Genomic DNA, 19543 nt, shown 5'->3' with positions numbered 1-19543 from the left:
GAGGGTATGTCTACACTGCAATCAGAGGTGTGAGTGCAGCTTGTGTAGGCATACCTGAGCTAGCTTTAATCTAGCTTGTGCAAGTATGTTTACACAAGCTGTAATCACACCTCAGACTGCAGTGTAAATGTACCCCAAGACAACTATTTCTAAATGAATCTATAGCTCAGGATCATTATAAGGCACATTCAGTCTGAAGAATGATTGATCCCATATCCAGCCTCAGATACATTAGTCTCCAGGAGATACACAGAGCCACATGGAATGGTCCGTATACCTATGCAAAATGGTATTGCCTGAATTCAGTGTTAGGTTGTGATTCTAGGTTTAGCTTCTTAGTATCACATAATCTGCCTCCAAACTGAGAGTACTCCATCTTCCCTCGCCCATTTATAATAACTAGTGTTTTGTTTTGAGCTATCTTATTCTCCTTGCTAGAAAATGTAATTATTTTTCCCCACCTGCAAAGAGCCTGAAGTTATCCTGCAATTACAGGATGCTTTTATTGTTGCCCCAAAACGTTTGCTGAGCTTGTTAATATAAGTGGGGATCTGCTGTGACACTACCTTCAGAGAAAATAAAATTGCATACCTGTAATTCTTGTTTTCTGAAAGCACTTAGTCATGATAGATAGATCCATGCTTACCACACACTGTCCCCGCAGCATTGCGGGACAGCTACTGTTCCATTCAGATTTATTCTTAGACTTTTTATTGTTCAAAAGGAATAAAACATATAGGGCAGTAGGCATTCCAGGCACAGACATGCACTATCATGCTATTGGCTGACATGTAGATTTAGCTGATATTTCTCAGTTACCTGCATAAGTCATAAGCCCTAGAATCTACCTCTGCTGTTACTGTGCACCATCACATGAATGTCACATGAACGTTTTCTTTCCCCTTCCATTTTCATATTGTAAATATGAAATAAATCAAGAAATAATTGAACATGTTGTCCTATATAAAAATTAAAACAGTACACTCGAAGGAATTTTAGTTGGCTAGTAGAAGAAAAGCAAACGAAGAAGTGGCTGGTTAGAGGCATATAGTCTGTACTAACTTTAGTACATATTTCCATATCTGCATATTTGTATATGTGGTTTTGTGTTGAAAAATATTTATTTGGTGCATCGATGAAGTCTAGTTTCAGCTCAGCAGTTTGATTTTCTTCTTTCTAGCTATTTCAGGTAATATTACCTTGTTTTCCACAAGTTAGCTGCTGAAGTGTTGTATGGGGCCCCTTTTTCTCTGTTTAAATGTGTAAGACCCAGTAGCAATAACTGTAGGAAATCTGGCTACAGTATAGGTTATGAACGTAAGAGCGAAAAGAAAATTGGAAAATGTAATGTTACTCTGAAGCATAACATAACTATGGCATAAAGCTCAACAAATGCACAAGGGCAATATCATTATGTGCAAGTGGAAAAAATAGGTAATACATACAAAATGCATCTAAACATTCTGAAGAAAATTGCAACTTTGTTTTGTAAAACCACACAAACATTGAGACTGGTTTATCAGAGCATACTCATTGTGTGAAAAATGTGTGATGTGAACATCGACAAAAATAGAAGCCCATTATACAAAGGTCACAGATTTCCTGTATTTGTAATGCAGAGATAGCCAAAGTATAGCACACAGAGCTCTATAGTGGTGGTCTAATGAGACTACAGATTCCATTGTATTCCATCTTGATCAGGATATGCTGCTTTACAGCATGATACGGAGTTTGCACATTGGGACCTGTTGTTTCTAGGATCTGCACTTCGATATAAAAGATAAAGATGGCTGCAATCCATTCATAACATGCACATTAAAGGTAGGTTTCGAATGAAGCCTTTAGTGGGTAAAGTCTGGACACTGCTGTAATAAAATGACCTGCAGCTCAATTTTTTTCTTTAATCCAGGTTTATAATGTAATTGTGCCTTTCTTTGTATTTGCTTATATCTGTAACTATCTCCCTTTTGCCAACATACTGTATTGTTCGTAGTATTAAATTACACAGTTTAAAAGCCCCTTCTTTCAGAGTCCACTATAATCAAATACAATTGGCACCTTTGCGTAAAAGCATCAAGATTTTTATGTCCGTATGATGACGATTGCAAACAGATATTGGAAGTATTCTGATCTCCGCACTTTCACACTTTTTTGAGGGAGAAGATGGTTAATTCAAGTTCACAAGATTATTAGTGAGTCAATTCGTGACCCTTGAGGAGAGAAGGATTTTTTTACAAAAATACAAAAAAGTACAAAAATAATCTTGCAAGCCAATCAATTCCCCTCCCCCAAGCCTTTTCAGTTGGCCTAAAGAAAAATTGATTTGTGGCTAGAGGAAAATTAAACATTACAGCATTATTTAAAACTCCAGACTCTCTTTGTACCGTGTCAGCATTTCTGTCTGTAATTTAATTAAATACAATTTTTAAAGTTTTTGGATTTAGCCACAAAATTCTTGGATCTTTGCTTTGCTGAGTAGAGAAGGAAGGGAAAGATTACATAGCAGAGTATCGCACCTTCAATGATGATTCCATGCAGTGATAAACTTGGTCTGTTTATATGTTTTTCCTTTAAAATGTTCATGGAAATGTAATGCTTGAGAAATGTGCCAAATTTGCAGTCTCCGGGACTTAAGTACTTTCTTTATCCATACAACAGTTACAGTACAGGCTGAAGTACTGCAAACTTCCTCTCTCACCCTTCCTGGAAGGACTGTCTATGATTGAGAGGGGAGTTGGGCCTTCACACTGATCATTGGCTTCTCTTTTGAGACTGCCACCAAAGCTGAGAGAGACGAGGTAGAAAGTTGCTCCAATAAAAGATTTTACCTCACCTACCTTGACTTTCTTATATCCTGGAACCAGCATGGCTGCAATGCTGCAAAGAACAAAGCTAAGATGAGCTGTGGTTTTGGGGCTGTAATCAAGTATCAGGATTACAGAACTGAAACTGAAAACCATCAAGGTATTTCAGATAGTCCATTTAACAGCCATCAGATTAGCAGCTATTAACTATTTGAGCAGAGGTACATTTTGAAAGCTCATGTTTTTTAAGTTATCAAGCATGATGTGATTTTCTCAAACATAGGAATCTGCTGTTTAGTCAGACTTGGAACTGCTGGATTTTTCCATGTTTTCCAAGTCTCAGAAATGGGCAAGAAGTTCCTCCCCATTCACCTCCTGTGCAGTCTGCCTGCCTGTGCTCTCTGCAGGTGAACTCAGTGAACTTTATTGACATTGCCCCCATCTCCCATGGCCATGCTCAGAGGCAGAGGTTTCCTCAGTAGCTCTCTGAGGGCTCTTTTCCTCTGAATTTTTTTCCATCTTCTGCCTCTATTGCAGGTTGGTCTCCATCTGGCAGGGAAAGGGTGTTTGGGGAACACTTTGAGGAAACCCTAGGCTCCTTTTCTTGCATCCATCACCTTGCCTCCCCCAAGCACTTTCCACAGTTTTGTTTGGGGGGGTTATAATCAATAAATACCTGAATTAATTTTCCCCCAGCATAGTTCCTGCACTGTCTCAGTTCCTTCTTCAGTAGCATGTCTCAGGTCAGTCAGCAGGGGAACAAATATGTGCCATGTAGGACCCCTGGCAAGCTGCCACAGTGGCCAGTTCCTGGTGCCCACAGTGTTTCAGCGAGAGCCTTAGCTCCCAGTACCTTTTCTCTGCCTTGTTCCCCCAGCCAGTCAACATCAGCTGAGAGGTCTCCCTGCCCAGGGAGATTCCTCTCAAGCCACAAATGATCCCCTACCTCAGTACTCTGAGTTTGAGCTGGTAAAACACAACTCGACCCAAAATGACCTGAAGATCCTGGCTTTACCAGAACATCATTGAACTTAACTCTCTTCAGTGTGCCCTCAGCCATCTCCCTGTAAATCCATAGGAAGTATTGGAATTGAAGTTAAGCCTCCCTGATACCTACGGAATATATAAAGAGCTGGTGGCAGAGGTGGTACTGTATCTTAGATCAGAAGAGCTGAAGTCCCCATTTTGAAATGAGTTTTGCATTCAGCTAAGTTTAGGATGTACAGGTCCAGAACAGCACAAAGACTTCTGGATTTTTTTTTTTTATTAGAGAAACTAGAGTCAATAATGCTGAGAATTTAAGAAAATCACTCCGTGTAAGTGAATTAGTTTTGAGCTTGGTGCATCATGAATTGGGTAGAATTGCTGTTCTCTGTATCTTTCTGATGCTTTTACATTAGAGGTAGAAGTCACTTTAATTAAGTTGCCTTTAGTTTTAATCAGGCATTTATTTAAATAAATGAATCAGCAAGGATACAGAAGGGGACTCTGAATCCCATCATTCATCTATGGCCTTTCTTTCATTGTTGCTAGGGAAAAACAAATACATATTTGTACAGCAAACTAATTTTATTTTGCTTATAGGTTGGATGGAAATGCAGATAGAAATTTAAAAAAATACATTTACTGTAGTTAGCTTATATCATGCTAAGCATATTTGGACCGCAGGCAGGCAAAGACAAGAGGGAAAGTTTGAATGTTCTTCTGTATTAAATAAATCCTGGCATCCCAATTTTGTTGGATAGAATGTGAACTAAAATTTTAGTGTCATAGAGTTTAAGGCCAGATGGGACCTCCAGATCATCTAATCTGACCTCCTGTATATCACAGGCTACTAAACACCACCAGCACACACGCACTAAATTCAGCAACCGAAATTAGAACAAAGTATTACAGCCCTCTGGAGACTATTGTGTGCCACAGGCAAAGCGGGAGAGACTGAGATGTACCAATGCCCGAGGACCCTGCACTGCAGGCACTGATTTCATGAGATGTATCCAGATGATCCTAGCAAGTGATCTATGCCCCATGTTGTGCAAAGGAAGGTGGAAAAACCCCAAGATACCTGCCAATCTGACATGGGGGGGAAATTCCTTCTGGATCCCGAATATGGCGATCATGATCAGTTAGATCCCAAGCACATGAACAAGACACACCAGCCAAGCATCTGAGACAGAGAATACTCAGTGCCACCTCAGAGCACCAGGCCACCCTGTCCAGTGTCCCAGGCCACTGTGGCCATCTCTAAAGCTTCAGAGAAAGAAGACCAAAAAAAAAATTCCGAACGCCTCAGGGGTTCCCCTCCTGAACCCTACAGTTGATGGGCTGAAGCCCTGAAGAATGAGATTTTAGGAACATAATACATGAACCAGAAGGAAGCTCCAGGGCCAGCCCAGCCCTCTACCACTGTAGGCAAATCCATCATACAATCCCTCATAAATTTATCAAGCTCTGTTTTAAGATTAATTAAATTGTTTCCATCCCACCCGTGATCACAATCAGTTGTTCTTGTGCCAACATAGTTGTTTAGTTTAAATAGTTCTTCTCCCTCCATGGTATTTACCTTCTCCCTCCCCCATATGTGTTTATAGAGAGCAATCATATCTCCTCTCACCCTTTGTTTTGCTAGGTTAAACAAACAAGTTGTTTTAGTCTCCGCTCGTAATCAGACTCTCCATTCCCCTGATCATCCTGCACATGTTTCAGTTTGAATTCCTCTTTGCTGAACATGGATAACCAGATCTGTACACAATACAGGGCCAGCTCCAGGCACCAGCTAAAGAAGCAGGTGCTTGGGGCGGCCAATACAAAGGGGCGGCACTCCGCCCGCTATTGGGGCGGCACGTCCAGGTCTTTGGCGGGAATTCGGCGGCAAGTTCCTCAGTCCTTCTCTTCCTCTTTGAGCTGCCGCCGAAGTGCCACCGAAGAGGAAGAGAGGGAGTGAAGGACCCGCTGCGGAAGAGTGGAGCGGCGCGATTGCGCTGACGCGGCTTTTTTTTTTTTTTTTAGCCGCTTGGGGCGGCAGAAAACCTGGAGCCGGCCCTGACGCAATATTCCAAATTAGGTCTTATCAGTGCCTTGTACTATGGCACTAGCATTTCCCTATCTCTACTGGAAATATCTTGCCTTCTACATCCTAGGATTGCATTTCCTTTTTCACAACCATATCACATTGGTGGCTCATAGTCATCTTGTCATCAACTAACATACCTAGGTCTCTCCTCTCCTCTTTCATTTTCAACTGATGCCCCCACAGCTTCGATCAGAAATTCATTGTGCTTTTTATACACACATGCAGCTTATTAATTTCCAGTTTTTGTGACAGTACTGTTATACACTTAGTTATATGTTCACCTGTCTTTATACCACTCTCTACATATTTGATGATAAAATCAAACATTATTTAAAAAAAAAACAGCTTAAACTTTAGGACACTGGCGTTTTCAAAACACTCATTGAACGATTAGGGAAGTGCATGGCTAGGTAATCTTTTAGAGATTGTGTAAAAGTTACTTTCTCGTGGGATTGCTTTCCATATTTTAACGTTCAGGTCTCTTTCTCTTTCCCTGTATGTAGAATTGTCTAGAATTAAGTCATGCTAAGTTCAAGGCTGTGAACTCTTGAATTCTAAAAATGCCACTCAGTACAACTAGCTTCTCCCCTCCCCTTCCTCCTCACATTTAGGTCCATCACAATCTGTTCTCTTTGCTTTGGCTATATCTTTCAATCCCCTTTCTCTCCAAAGAATAGCTAGTTATTTCTTACTTGTTTCAGTGTATCTTTATGGAATTTATTCTCAATATGCACTGCCTTAGGATACGTGCACGAATTCTATTTTTTCTAATATTATGAGACCTTTACCTGTTAACTGCAGGTGGTACGTGAACAGTTCCTTTGGCTCAGCTTCATCCAGTCTCCTTCTGCTTCCACAGACTCTTGATTGATCATACAGTCTTGTTACTGAGAAGCTTCACATCATGACTTCAACTTCCCTCAGCAGATATTTTTGATGCCTGGCATCCTTGCTTCACGTTGAGCCCTCTCTGGTAATGGAGACAAAACCTTAACTGTAGCTTCAGGAATAACACAAATCACCACCACTGCCCTCTTTCCAGATTTTATTTTTACAAGGGAGTAAATTCATCTATTTTAGCAGCAGATTGCCTGGCAAAGAAAAGGAACTGAATAAAATGAAGTTTAACTCTCTTTTCCAAGGGACATTGGGAGCCCTCCAATGATAGTGATGCATTGAGCACTAGGGTCTCTCAAAAGCGTGTCACTAGAAATAATTTTTTTTAAAAGATTAACTTCAATAATTTTACAAGAAAAACATACAGTACAATATTCAGGACACTTCAATACAGTAAAATTTATATTCAGTGGGGCTTGCTATTTCCTCTTTAACACCTTTAGGGTACGTCTACACTACCCGCCGGATCGGCGGGTAGTGATTGATCTATCGGGGATCGATTTATCGCGTCTAGTGTAGATGCAATAAAATCGATCCCCGATCGCTCTGCCATCGACTCCGGAACTCCACCACGGCAAGAGGTGGAAGCGGAGTTGATGGGGGAGTGGCAGCGGTCGACTCGCTGCCGTCCTCACGGCCAGGTAAATCGACCTAAGATATGCCGACTTCAGCTACGCTATTCACGTAGCTGAAGTTGCGTATCTTAGGTCGACACCCTGCCCCCAGTGTAGACCTAGCCTCAGACTACCTGGCAGGAGTCAGATGCTCAGTCTACAGGCAAATTCCATTCACATTTTTGAAATGGAGCATGTAATGACAAAGAATATGAATATGTTCCAATAATTTAATTTTTCCATCCTATCTAAGATTATTGTGTTACAATTCTTCTTCATGGTCACCATTTTACGTACCTGAAAATATGCCCAGGAAGAAGCATCATATAACTATCAAAACAAAAGGAAAAGAAATAAGTTTTTGACCCTGTGCTACCAAGGCTGCATGTTTGGGTTCCTAAATGTGAGAGATTTCTTCATGAATTATGTAGGTGCAAAGCTACTCCTCTGGTTACAACCCTGATATCGGCATGCTCTCTGGCCTCTGTTCATAGGATATGATGGCTAGGTAAACACAAACAATACGGTCATCAGCTATAACGCATGCAGGCAGAAGTAGAGGTAGAACTAAGGAACTTCTGATAACAGTGATCGGAATGCCAGGTTACATAGGTTAGTTGTGTGCACATTTAGATTGTATCTGGTCATGCCATTAAAATATTAATATAAATAAAATATCTGTAATGTCTATTGGCCCTCTGCCTAGCCATTATTAGTTGAAAGATCCCTGTAGTCAGGTAGAAATGAGTATTGACGAGGAGTTCAAAAGATGATGGGGGGTGGTTTTACGGGTTAGTTTAGGGAGGGAGGTTCCATGGGGTAGAGGTTACATGGGAGAAAGAAGAAAGGCATTTGTGGGAGAAGTGAACAAATAGCAATCAAAGCCAGCATAGAGTCAGGATGCAAGGGCCAGGCTTGTTCATGGGAGGAGGAGAACTAGGAGCACAGTTAGGTCTTGTTAGCAACAACCCTGCTGGTAGTTTAGTGTACGGGTTCCCCGGGTTCTGAGCTATCAGCAGGCAGAGGTGCTAGCCTGGCAATTCCCTGACAATAGTGACTTTAATCAATTAAACTGACAAGCTTTCAAGCAACACAATCTCTTTACCATACTATGGAAAACAGAACATGGATGAGTTGTACAATGGGCAACAAATGTTGAAATGTAGGTACACTTGCAGTGCCTAGTTACTGTGTTATTCCTCATTTTAATTATACAGAATGCAAGAAATACTACGGGTGAAGTAAATATTATGGTGTGGTACATAACAAGGTTTTAACTATGTTTATTATAGATATGTGAGCAGGTTGAAACCTTGTTATTAAATATAGGGACACAATAGATCTAAGACCTACTTTCCAAAAAAGTTAGGTGCAGTTGAGAGACAGCTTTTTTTTTTAATTAATTAGTTTAAATAGAAAGAGGTTCTATTGGACAGCTTCACTGCCTATTTTAATTTTGCAAAGAAAGGCCATAAATTGACACCCTAAAAAGATAATGCATTCTCCAAGAATAAAAACCTCTAAAATTAAAAAATATATAGTTGTATAGATGTGTGATTTATCAATACATCCATGAAATATTTTTTCATAGACTTTATAGCAAAGAGAAGTTAATCAATCTGCAATGCTGGTTCAAAACATCAGTGAAATTATAAATGGCAGGTAAATACTAAAATTGTATTTAACTCCTCACACAGTCCTTTTGAAAACATGGCCAGTTATTAAAAGAATAGATTTAATTTGATATACTCTTCCAGTGTTGCAACTTGCAACCTTACTAATCTTCTACATGCGGTACCTCTAGGGCTCAGTAACTCCATTTGAAGGAGTTTGCTTATGTCCATAGACCTGTATAAGTATTGTTCACCATGCAAACAATTAACATATAAGCTGAAACTGTTAGTCTCTACGTCTTTTGGTGAGAAAGACAAGGTGGATGGGGTAATACCTTTTATTGGACCAACTTCTTTTGGTGAGAGAAGAGACACTTTCAGCCTCACAGAGCGCTTGTTCAGATCTGGTAAGACAGGCAGTTACCAAATAAAAACTGTCTGTTCCAGTCTCTCGCTTGTAAAATTCAGGCATGCTGTAAGCTCAGTGTGTTTTCATTTTTTTTACAAAGGACTGTTTGAATTAATTTAAAATTATTTCTTGTCATTTTAAACATTATTTGATTAGATTCAAAGTGATACTTTTTTCAGTTCTACCTTCGGATTCCGTTGTTTTGTTCGCTTCATTTAAACTACGCTGCAACAAGTGACACCATTTTTTTTTCCTCACAGCAAATGAAACTTGCAGCCGAGTCACTGAAGGAAGAAACACATGGAAAAAAGAAGATGAATTGAGCATTAGCATGTGAACATGCTTTTAAAGTATTTAAAATCTTACTGTATTTGCACTCTACAATGTATTACTCAATAGATAGTATCTATTATCTGTACTTGGTCATCAACACTGATTGCTTGACACAATGAAAAATTGTTTCCCCTTTCCTTTTCCTCTTCATTTCATATGGAATATTCAACAGTTGTCTGGTGAGACAGAATACAGAGTATCACTCCAGTTTATGCTAGATCTGGCTGAAATAGGTCATAACCAACTAGACATTATATCAAAATTATATGAAACAGATCTTTAAGAGTAGGTATCCTGATGCTAAATGTAGTCTTGATCTGCAGCTTTTCAAGAGAAGGTGTGCCTGGTATATTAGTATACTTAATTCTTAGTGTACCATTCCTTATGCTTGTTAACCATTTTTGTCCTTGTAGTAGAATAGTTAATCATTTCCAAAGGCATATCTTTTTTTTCAAAGACAGCTTATTATACACTGTTCACAGCATTTACTAGGAAATTAATCTAAATTTTGTTTATTATATAGTGTGATGTCTGATTTTTTTCCATAGGACCAATCACAAAGCTAGTTATTTGGAAATGTATACTATAAAATGAGATTACAATATGTTCATTTTATAAAGAATCTCAATTAAATTATTTTCAGACGCTGGTAAGAAAGCATTTGGCATGAAACAGGCATTGCTGATTAGTAGTTTATGAAGATGAACGATGATTGTGTATTCTTTTCATTTAGCATTAACTCTGATTACCATTTGGTGGTTCTTCAGAACAATAGTCCTGTATTAATGGATCTTTTTGTTAACTGAAATGATAGTAACAGAGCTATTAAAATGAACACTCCATAGTTGTATGTCTGATACTTTCACACATGTACTGAGATATTTGACTCTTTCTTGCATATCATGAAAATGTAATTCTCCTAATTTTAAATGGTTTTCTGACGGTAATAAGCTCAAAATCTATACTTCTAGGTCATGTGGCCTCAAGTCAATTTGTTTTCTATTGATATACAACTTTCATATCTGTCAGAGCCAACTTCCCTGGATGTGAAATACTTTATGTTAGCTACACAATCCTATTTGGATAGATCTGATGAAGGTAATTGCACTGACTTGGATATATTTCAAAATTCTACCACAAGAGAACCTGTCACCTGAATACTTCATTACACAGCAAACTTTTACATTTGTAAGTAACAAATACTCATGACAAAGGCTACTCATCACAGAATAACACAATTAAGCTAACGTAGAGCCTTCTGTGTGGAGTTTAAAGTTTTGATTTTTGGATCTGTAAAGTGCTAAATGACGTGAGATTACTCTTCTCTCTCTCTGTTTTACTGCCACAGCTGTGATCAGTGGAAGCTGGGGCTCCCTTGGCATATAAGAGAGGGAACTGCTGGCAGGGTGTTCTCCATGAAGACCCTTCAGCTATGGAATTCATTCCCCACTTTGGTCTAAAATAGCCCAGATCTATTAAGGTTTTTGGTATGTGCAAAGCCAAGCTCTTTGAACAGACATTTGGGGGAGAGTTGAAGATCTAGGGGTTAGATCTCTTTTGTGAATATTAGTAATGCATAATTTTGTTTTGGAATATGTTCCTGTGAGTGGTGGTTTGTTGGCGATTTGTTGTTGATTTAAGGAGAGATATGATAGAGGTCTATAAAGTCAAGAGTGGTGTGGAGAAAGTGAATAACCCTTTCACATAACACAAGAACCTGGGGTCACCCTATGAAATTAATAGTCAGCAGGTTTAAAACCAGCAAAGGAAACAACACACAGTCAACCCGTGGAACTCATTGCCAGGGTATGTTGTGAAGGCCAAAAGTATAATTGGATTCACAAAAGAATTACATAAGTTCAATGAGGATAGATCTATCAATGGCTACTAGTCAAGATAGTCAGAGGTGCAACCATATCTCTGCGTGTCCCAAAGCCTCTGGCTGCCAGATGCGGGGACTGGATGATGGGATGGATCACTTGATAATTCCCCCGTTCTGTTCATTCCCTTTGAAGCATCTGGCATTGGCCATTGTCGGAAGACAGGATACTGGGTTAGATGAACCATTGGTCTGACCCAGTATGGCCGTTCTTGTGTTCTTATTTATATTACCTTGGTTGCATAGGGATTGCATTTTTCATTGATGGCAAGGGTGCCTAGAGTGTGGCATAGGCATTTTTATGGTAGTTAATTGCATGTAGAGGGAAAAGATATATAGTAAATACCATCAGAAACATGCAATCTACAGCCTGTGTTACCAAGAAACTAACCAGATGGAGACTAAGCTCCTCCATTGCTATTAGAGAAAGGGAGAAGAGGAACGAGGAAACTATGAGTTTGAGGCTCTGACATGAAACATTGATGTACTTTTTTCAAATAGCTTCTAAGTAGGAATTGGGTGAAGTACTGAGTGTCTTGTGAAATTACTGCAACAATAAAATTAGTGTCTTGATCAGAGACTGGTGTACTCCATGGCACACAGTGGAACCAAACTCTGTAGCAAGAACCCTTAAATTCCATTACAGTGTTAACTACTACTTCGAGGAGATACAGACATGTATTCCACTTAGGTGTGTGCGTGCCCAGCATGCTGGAGCTGGAGACTTTTGCCTAGCAGTATCCACAGAGGGGCGGCACTCACGCCTCATGATTGTGGCCCCTTCCCTGGCCCCGACCCCCCTCTGTTCCTTTTCACCACCCAGGAAAAGGAGTCAGAGCTCTGTGTGGTTGTAGTCTCACAACCTCGCATTTAGTCTCAGCCTAGTTCATTGTATATAATTAGTTAGTGTGTGTTAGTAGTCAGTAGATAGTGTTAGTTGTCAGTTGCTAGATAGTGTTCCTGAATGATGCCCTCACCGGGATTTAAACATTGTGCTTTGTGTGAAGGAGCGATCCTGAAGAGTGATCCCCCTCACACAGTGCTTGCTCTCTCTTGGTGAGGCCCACCTCAAAGAGTGTTGTTCAATCTGTAAATCATTCAAGAAGCGGACTTAGGTGATGTGGAACTTTCACCTCAAGCAGCACCTGCTTGAACAGGCCACATGGCCTGATCTGGTACTGAGGCCTTCCTTGGGCCAAAGATTGCCCTCGGGCTCAGAGAGCGCTGTCACCTTTTGTTCCGGGACAGGCACCTCTCCAAAGACGCGAAGGAGCCGTTCTCTGTCCTCAGCACCAAGGAAGAGGTCTCACAAGTCCAATCAGGACTATTCCAGGGCACAGGGCAACTCCTCTTCCTCCCCCAGGAAAAGGGTGGGCTGGACTGGGACTGGTTCTGGTACATGGGATGGCATGTATGCCTCTGACCCTCCCATGGTACTGAGTAGGAAGGGCAGGAACCCCGTGCTGTTGACTCTACTTCTGGTTTCCAGGCGTCCGCTGAGTCTAGCTGAGCCAGCGCTAGGCATAAGCAGACTAAGCAATTGCTTAAAGTCCCAAGCAGCTCAAAGGGGGTCCCCTATTAATTATTAATATGTGTTGGGGGGCAAAAATATTCCTGCTTAGGGCCCTCAATGGGCTAACATCGGCGTTAGAGTCCAGTATTGACAAGGGCGATGCCAATACTGACTGTCCACTGTGTCAACGTACCATGCTGCAGCAGACCTATTCTGCTTTTCTTTTCCATCCTCGCTGCTGGTCCAGGACTTTCCGAGGCTCGTGCCTTCGGCAGTCCCTCCAATGGAGGATGCCGCTGAATCTTCATGCCCCTCAGCACTGCACCCAGATGCTCCCCTCTCTGTGGTGGGGAAGGAGCCAGTACCGGAATCAGTATGGGGGACCTCAGTACCAGGACCCTCTTTGGCCCTTGTGTATTCAAAGCCGCAGATGCTCCCATGGCAGCTTTCACTGCCCTCGATGTTGTTGCACTTGGATGCTTCAGTACAACTGTTTGCACCGGAACCGACACTGCCTGCAGCACTGACATGCTTGGTACTGATGGTACCACCTTCATCGGGGGAAATGGATGAATTGGGCCACCTATTGGCTCCCTAGGGCATTGCTCCACCCATGTCTCCGAGATCCTGGGGCTTTTCTGAGTCAGTGTTGTCATCTTCCCACTCGATATCATCTGGTGAGCTCCAAGAGCCACCACTGGACCAGTATGGCTCCCAGGTTTGGCATGCACCTCATGGCTGGGATGGAGGTCCTTGCCCTGGCCCCTACTGGCCACCAATGTGCTACAAGTATCTGTGGCCTCCTTGGACTCAGTAGGATGCTCCACACTTGCAGAGATCCCGCTCCTCGTCCCATTCAAAACTGGAGTCACCCACCAGGTCGATTGTGGTGACTGTGGGTCAGCCGCAAGCCCAGACACAGGTGGTCTTCCTCCCTGCAGAGCCGCTGGAGTCCGACCTTCCAGGTTCATCCTCCGGAGAGCAAGAGCCAGTTGTGGCTTAAACAAGAGCCGCATCCTCATCGCCGGACAATGCCATGCTGCCTGGTTTGTCCTCTGCATCTAATCCAGAGGACTTTAAGGCAGACCGGGATGTTTTACACCATGTAGCCAAATTTCTCTGCATCCAGGAGAACACCCACAAACTGGTAGACATTCTACAACTCACCATCCCTGGGAGAGTGGCCCTCCCAATTAATTATGTGTTCCTTGAGCTGGCGAGAGCCCTGTTGAGTACACCGGCCTTGGTAACACTGGTGGATGAGCGCATGGAAAAGTGGTACTTTGCTCACAGGCAGGGATTTGAAGAGTTCTATTCACATCCAGCCCCGAATTCCCTGGTTGTAATGGTGGTGAATGACAGGCCCGATAGGGTAGGTTCAAGTCTCCCTCCAAGGACAGAGACTTCAAGTGGTTGGATGTTCTGGGCAGAAAGATCTATACCTCATCATACCTACAAATGAGGATTGTGAATCAACAAGCTTTGCTGTCCAAGTATGATTTTCTGAATTGGTCAGCCATGTCTAAATTCATGGACCAGTTGCCTGAGGCCTCGCATGAGGAGTTTCAGGCATTTGTTGCGGAAGGCTGCTTGGAGGCCAAAACATCTCTGCAGTCCACCCTTGGCATTGTGGACACCACAGCAAGGGTGATGGCCTCAGTGTTAATTATGAGGAGGGCTTCTTGGTTGCAAAACTCTGGGATAGGTTTGGACATCCAGCAAGCCATTGAGGACTTGTCCTTTGACAGATGGATGTTGTTCTCGGACAAGACAGATGACATTTTGCACTACTTTAAAGATTCCAAAGCTACCTTAAGATCCTTGGGCATGTACATGCCATCCACGGAAAGACACCACTATGGGGCTCAGCAGCAGTGATATCACCCGCAGCATTCCTTGCGCAGCCTTTCCTCTCCACCCCCCCAAAGCAGTGGGACTACCCTAGAAAAAGGGATAGATCCCACAATAGGAAGCAGTTGGGAGGCTTTGGGCACTCTCCCCCGGCACCTGCTAAGTACCCATTTTGACTCCTTAGTTCAGAGCACTGGTCCAGTCATTTCTCCACCATCTTTGTCCCCGTGTCCCTTTGGGGACAGGCTGGCCCCTGTTAATTACCTCTGATAGCTGGGCCCTAGACACTGTCAGATCGGGCTACACAATCCAGTTCCTTTCCATGCCTGCTCCCCACCTCTCCTCCCCGTCCCTCTTCAGGGACCACTCTCACGAGATGCTGCTCATTGAGCAGGTCAGGTCTCTGCTGACATCGGGAACGGCAGAGGAAGTTCCGCCAGAACACTGCAGCCACAGCTTCTACTCCCAGTACTTCCTGATACCAAAAATCAAAGACGGGATAAGACCCATCCTCAACCTTTGTGGCATCAACGAGTTCATCAAATACATGAGGTTCTGCATGATCCGCTCTATCAGTTGTCCTCCCCATGCTGTCTCATAACAACTGGTTTGCTGCTCTGGACCTCCAGGTGATTCTACTAAGCCACAAGAAGTTTTTGTTTTGTGGTAGGAGAATATCACTTTCAGTATATGCTTCTCCCATTCGACCTCTCTTCTGCCCCCTGAGTCTCCACCAAATGCATGGCTGTGGTCCTAGCATATATCAGGAGGAAAGGAATAGACAACTTCCTTGATGATTGGTTACTAGGGGGTGGCTCCACAGGGGAGCTTCTTGCCCACATCAACATCATGTTGTGTTTGCTCGACCATCCCGAAGTTTTTATCCAAGGTGGTCTCTCAGTTTCATCTGAGGCCTGGTCTACACTAGGAGTTTATGTCGAATTTAGCGCCGTTACATCGAATTAACCCTGCACCCGTCCACACCACGAAGCTATTTAGTTCGACATAGAGCTCTCTTAAATTCGACTTCTGTACTCCTCGAAAACGAGAGGAGTAGCGCTAAATTCGAAATGGCAATATCGAATTAGGCTAGGTGTGGATGGAAATCGACGGTAATAGCTCCGGGAGCTATCCCACAGTGCACCACTCTGTTGATGCTCTGGTCAGCAGTTCGAGCTCGGATGCTCTGACTAGCCACACAGGAAAAGCCCCGGGAAAATTTGAATTCCTTTTCCTGTCTGGGCAGTTTGAATCTCATTTCCTGTTTGGACAGCGTGGCGAGCTCAGCAGCACTGGCAACGATGCAGAGCTCTCCAGCAGAGATGGCAGTGCAATCTAATAGAAAGAGGGCCCCAGCATGGACTGATCGGGAAGTCTTGGATCTCATCGCTGTGTGGGGCGATGAGTCCGTGCTTTCAGAGCTGCGCTCCAAAAGAAGGAATGCAAAGATCTACGAGAAGATCTCTAAAGCCATGGCAGAGAGAGGATACAGCCGGGATGCAACACAGTGCCGCGTGAAAATCAAGGAGCTGAGACAAGGCTACCAAAAAACCAAAGAGGCAAACGGACGCTCCGGATCCCAGCCCCACACATCCCGTTTCTACGAGGCACTGCATTCCATCCTAGGTGCGGCCGCCACCACTACCCCACCATTGACCGTGGACTCTGAGGATGGGATATTGTCCACGGCCGGTTCCTCGTCGGAAATGTTAGCGGACGGGGAAGATGAGGAAGGAGATGAGGAGGACGAGGCAGTCGACAGCGCTTGCACCGCTGATTTCCCCGACAGCCAGGAGCTCTTCATCACCCTTCATCACCCTCACAATGGGGTTTTCATTCACTCATTTAAACATAGAAACTTTTATTTATAACACAACAGGAATATTAACTATATCAGCAATTGGGTGTTCATGATTTCTTTGCCTTAGGCAACTATTTAGTCCCAACTATGTATAAAAAAATCAAATAATGTCCGGATTTTCATGATTAGGCAACCACAGGACGCTCCACTCTGTAGTCCCTTCCAGTACAGTTACACGAAAAGACGGTCAATATGTCCGGGAATTGACAGAGAGTCCTCCTGGGAGAGCTCAGCATAGCTCTCCTGGAGGTACCGCTCAAGCATGCGCATCAGGTTCCGTGGCAGGGCGATCTTGTTCGGTCCACCGTGGTAAGACACGTTCCCACGCCATGACTCTATTAAGTAGTCCGGTATCATAGCACGGCAGAGCATGGCGGCATACGGCCCTGGCTTCTGCATGCTCTCCCGAAGCATCCGTCCCCTCTCGCTCTCCGAGATCCTCATCAGCGTTATGTCGCACATGACGCCCTGCTTTAAATTAGGGAGGGGAATGTTAGTATTGGGACTGCTTTACAGCCACGCGGTGGAGGCGGCAGAGGGGCAGCATACAGGGATCTTTCCCTGGGACAGCCGCGAGGTGGTGGGACAGGGGCAGAGCTCATGCTTCCCTGATTGCTGCCAGCAGAGAGTGGCCTTGCTTTCAGTGCGAAAGGAGCCCAGTGCTACTATTAAATTTTTAAGCTGCCACAAGTCTACGGCTTACCATGTTTTCCTGCAACAAAAGTAGAGGTGTCCTGCCACGCTTCTCTGATCGCAACTGCAAGACCCCAGGCACTGAAGGCGAGGGCCGAAAATTCGACCTTGTCCTGAGTGCGCATGTGAAAGGTGCAGTGCATGGTGTTGTTCACAGAGAAAGACTATGTTCTTTGTTAGCAACTTCATTTATCTGTCTCAGGAATTCACTCCCTTTTTCCCATTCCCACAGACACATCTGCGACTGTCTCCCAACCCAGCCTGGCATCACACTCCCAGAGGCTAGCGCAGATTAGGAGGAGGAAGAAGAAGACGCGTGAGGACATGTTCTATGAACTTATGGACTGCTCACGAGAGCAGGCAGCCCAGACGTCACAGTGGAGGGAGAACTTGTCACAAATGCACCGAGCAGTCATGGAACGGGAGGAGAGGTGGCGCCAGGAAGACCAGCAGGCTACTCAAACCCTGCTTGGACTAATGAGGGAGCAAACGGAGACGCTCCGGCGCCTAGTGGATGTTCTGCAAGACCGGAGGCAGGAGGACAGAGCCCTGCTGCTGTCTATCTCTAACCGCCCTCCCCCGCCACCAAGTCCCACACCCCCCTCACCAAAAGTCCAAAGAAGGAGGGGCGGCAAGGGCCGTTAAAACTTTCAGTCGGCCCCTGCAGACTGCTGCAGCAATAGGAGGCTCTCGTTCCACAAAGTTTGAAAAGTCCTTTCCTACCCATCTCACACAAGCCCCCGTCCAAGTTTCCTCCCCCCCCTTTTCATGTGCGGTTCATAATAAAACATCTGTTTCTGTTAAGTACTGTTTCCGAGAGTGTCTTTTAGAGGGGATTCTGTCTGAAGGGGGGGAAGGGGTTTGTTACTTGGACAGGACAGTCACCTTTAGCAGGCTACAGAGGCGGGGGCAGGTCCAGCATCAGGACACATACACCGTGCAGTCACCAGTTACCCTGGTCAGTCTGGGAGGTGGTTTTCATGTTCTGGGGGGCGGGGGGGTTGATCTGTGACTTTGTGGCGGGGGAGGGCAGTTAGAGATCTTATGCCGCGGTCCTTATCCTGGATCACAGAGCCACGCAGCAGGGGGTCTGTAACCCTCCGCCCCCTGCCAGAAAGTCACTTGGCCGACACATACACGCAGTCCCGCCCAGGACTGCTGGCAGGCTCCGTTGAAACAACCAATCCAGCACTGCGGAGCCTGTCATTCCCGGAGTTTAGAAGCATCATTTGCATCAAAACACTAAACCCGCCCCCCACCACAGTCTGCGTCCCCGGTTTAAAACATTCCCGCGAAAACAGTAAGAAAGAGAACCTTGTTCATTAACAAAACGGAACCGATTTTATTTGTTGGGAAGGTGGTGAAGGGGGTATGTAACTTGGAAGGATAGTCAACAGTAACTGGGTAAAGAAACGGGGGCAGGTTCAGCATCTGTGTCCACAAAGTAAACAGTCACTGGAGACCCTGCTCAGTCAGGAACCTGGCTTTCAAAGCCTCCCTGATGCACAGCGCGTCCCGCTGGGATCTTCTAATCGCCCGGCTGTCTGGCTGGGCGTAATCAGAAGCCAGGCTATTTGCCTCAACCTCCCACCCCGCCATAAAGGTCTCCCCCTTGCTCTCACACAGATTGTGGAGCACACAGCAAGCAGCTATCACAATGGGGATATTGGTTTCGCTGAGATCACAGCGAGTGAGTAAGCTTCTCCATCTCCCCTTGAGACGGCCAAAAGCACACTCCACCACCATTCTGCACTTGCTCAGCCGGTAGTTGAAGAGTTCTTTCCCTGAGTCCAGTGCGCCAGTGTAGGGCTTCATGAGCCAGGGCATTAGCGGGTATGCAGGGTCCCCGAGGATCACAGTAGGCATCTCCACATCCCCAAGACTTATTTTGTGGTCCGGGAAGACCTTCCTGCAGCCGTCTAAACAGACCAGAGTTCCTGAAAACACGAGCGTCATGAACCTTGCCAGGCCATCCAACGTTGATATTTGTAAAACGTCCCCTG

General features: G+C 44.2%; 1 protein-coding gene across 1 annotated transcript in view; it reads left to right on the top strand.

Annotated features, from left to right (window-relative positions):
- Positions 1–9733, top strand: part of ANO10 (anoctamin 10) — a 264625-nt gene extending 254892 nt beyond the window's left edge. The window contains exon 13 of the mRNA XM_065399449.1: positions 9671–9733. Coding sequence (XP_065255521.1) covers positions 9671–9733 — 63 coding nt within the window. The remainder of the gene's footprint in view (positions 1–9670) is intronic.
- The last annotated feature ends 9810 nt before the right edge of the window (positions 9734–19543 follow it).

This window comes from Emys orbicularis, chromosome 2 (assembly GCF_028017835.1).
Source record: "Emys orbicularis isolate rEmyOrb1 chromosome 2, rEmyOrb1.hap1, whole genome shotgun sequence".
Classification (NCBI taxonomy): domain Eukaryota; kingdom Metazoa; phylum Chordata; order Testudines; family Emydidae; genus Emys; species Emys orbicularis.
The sequence above is the reverse complement of the archived record's forward strand: the minus strand, read 5'-3'. Positions and strand labels throughout refer to the sequence as shown.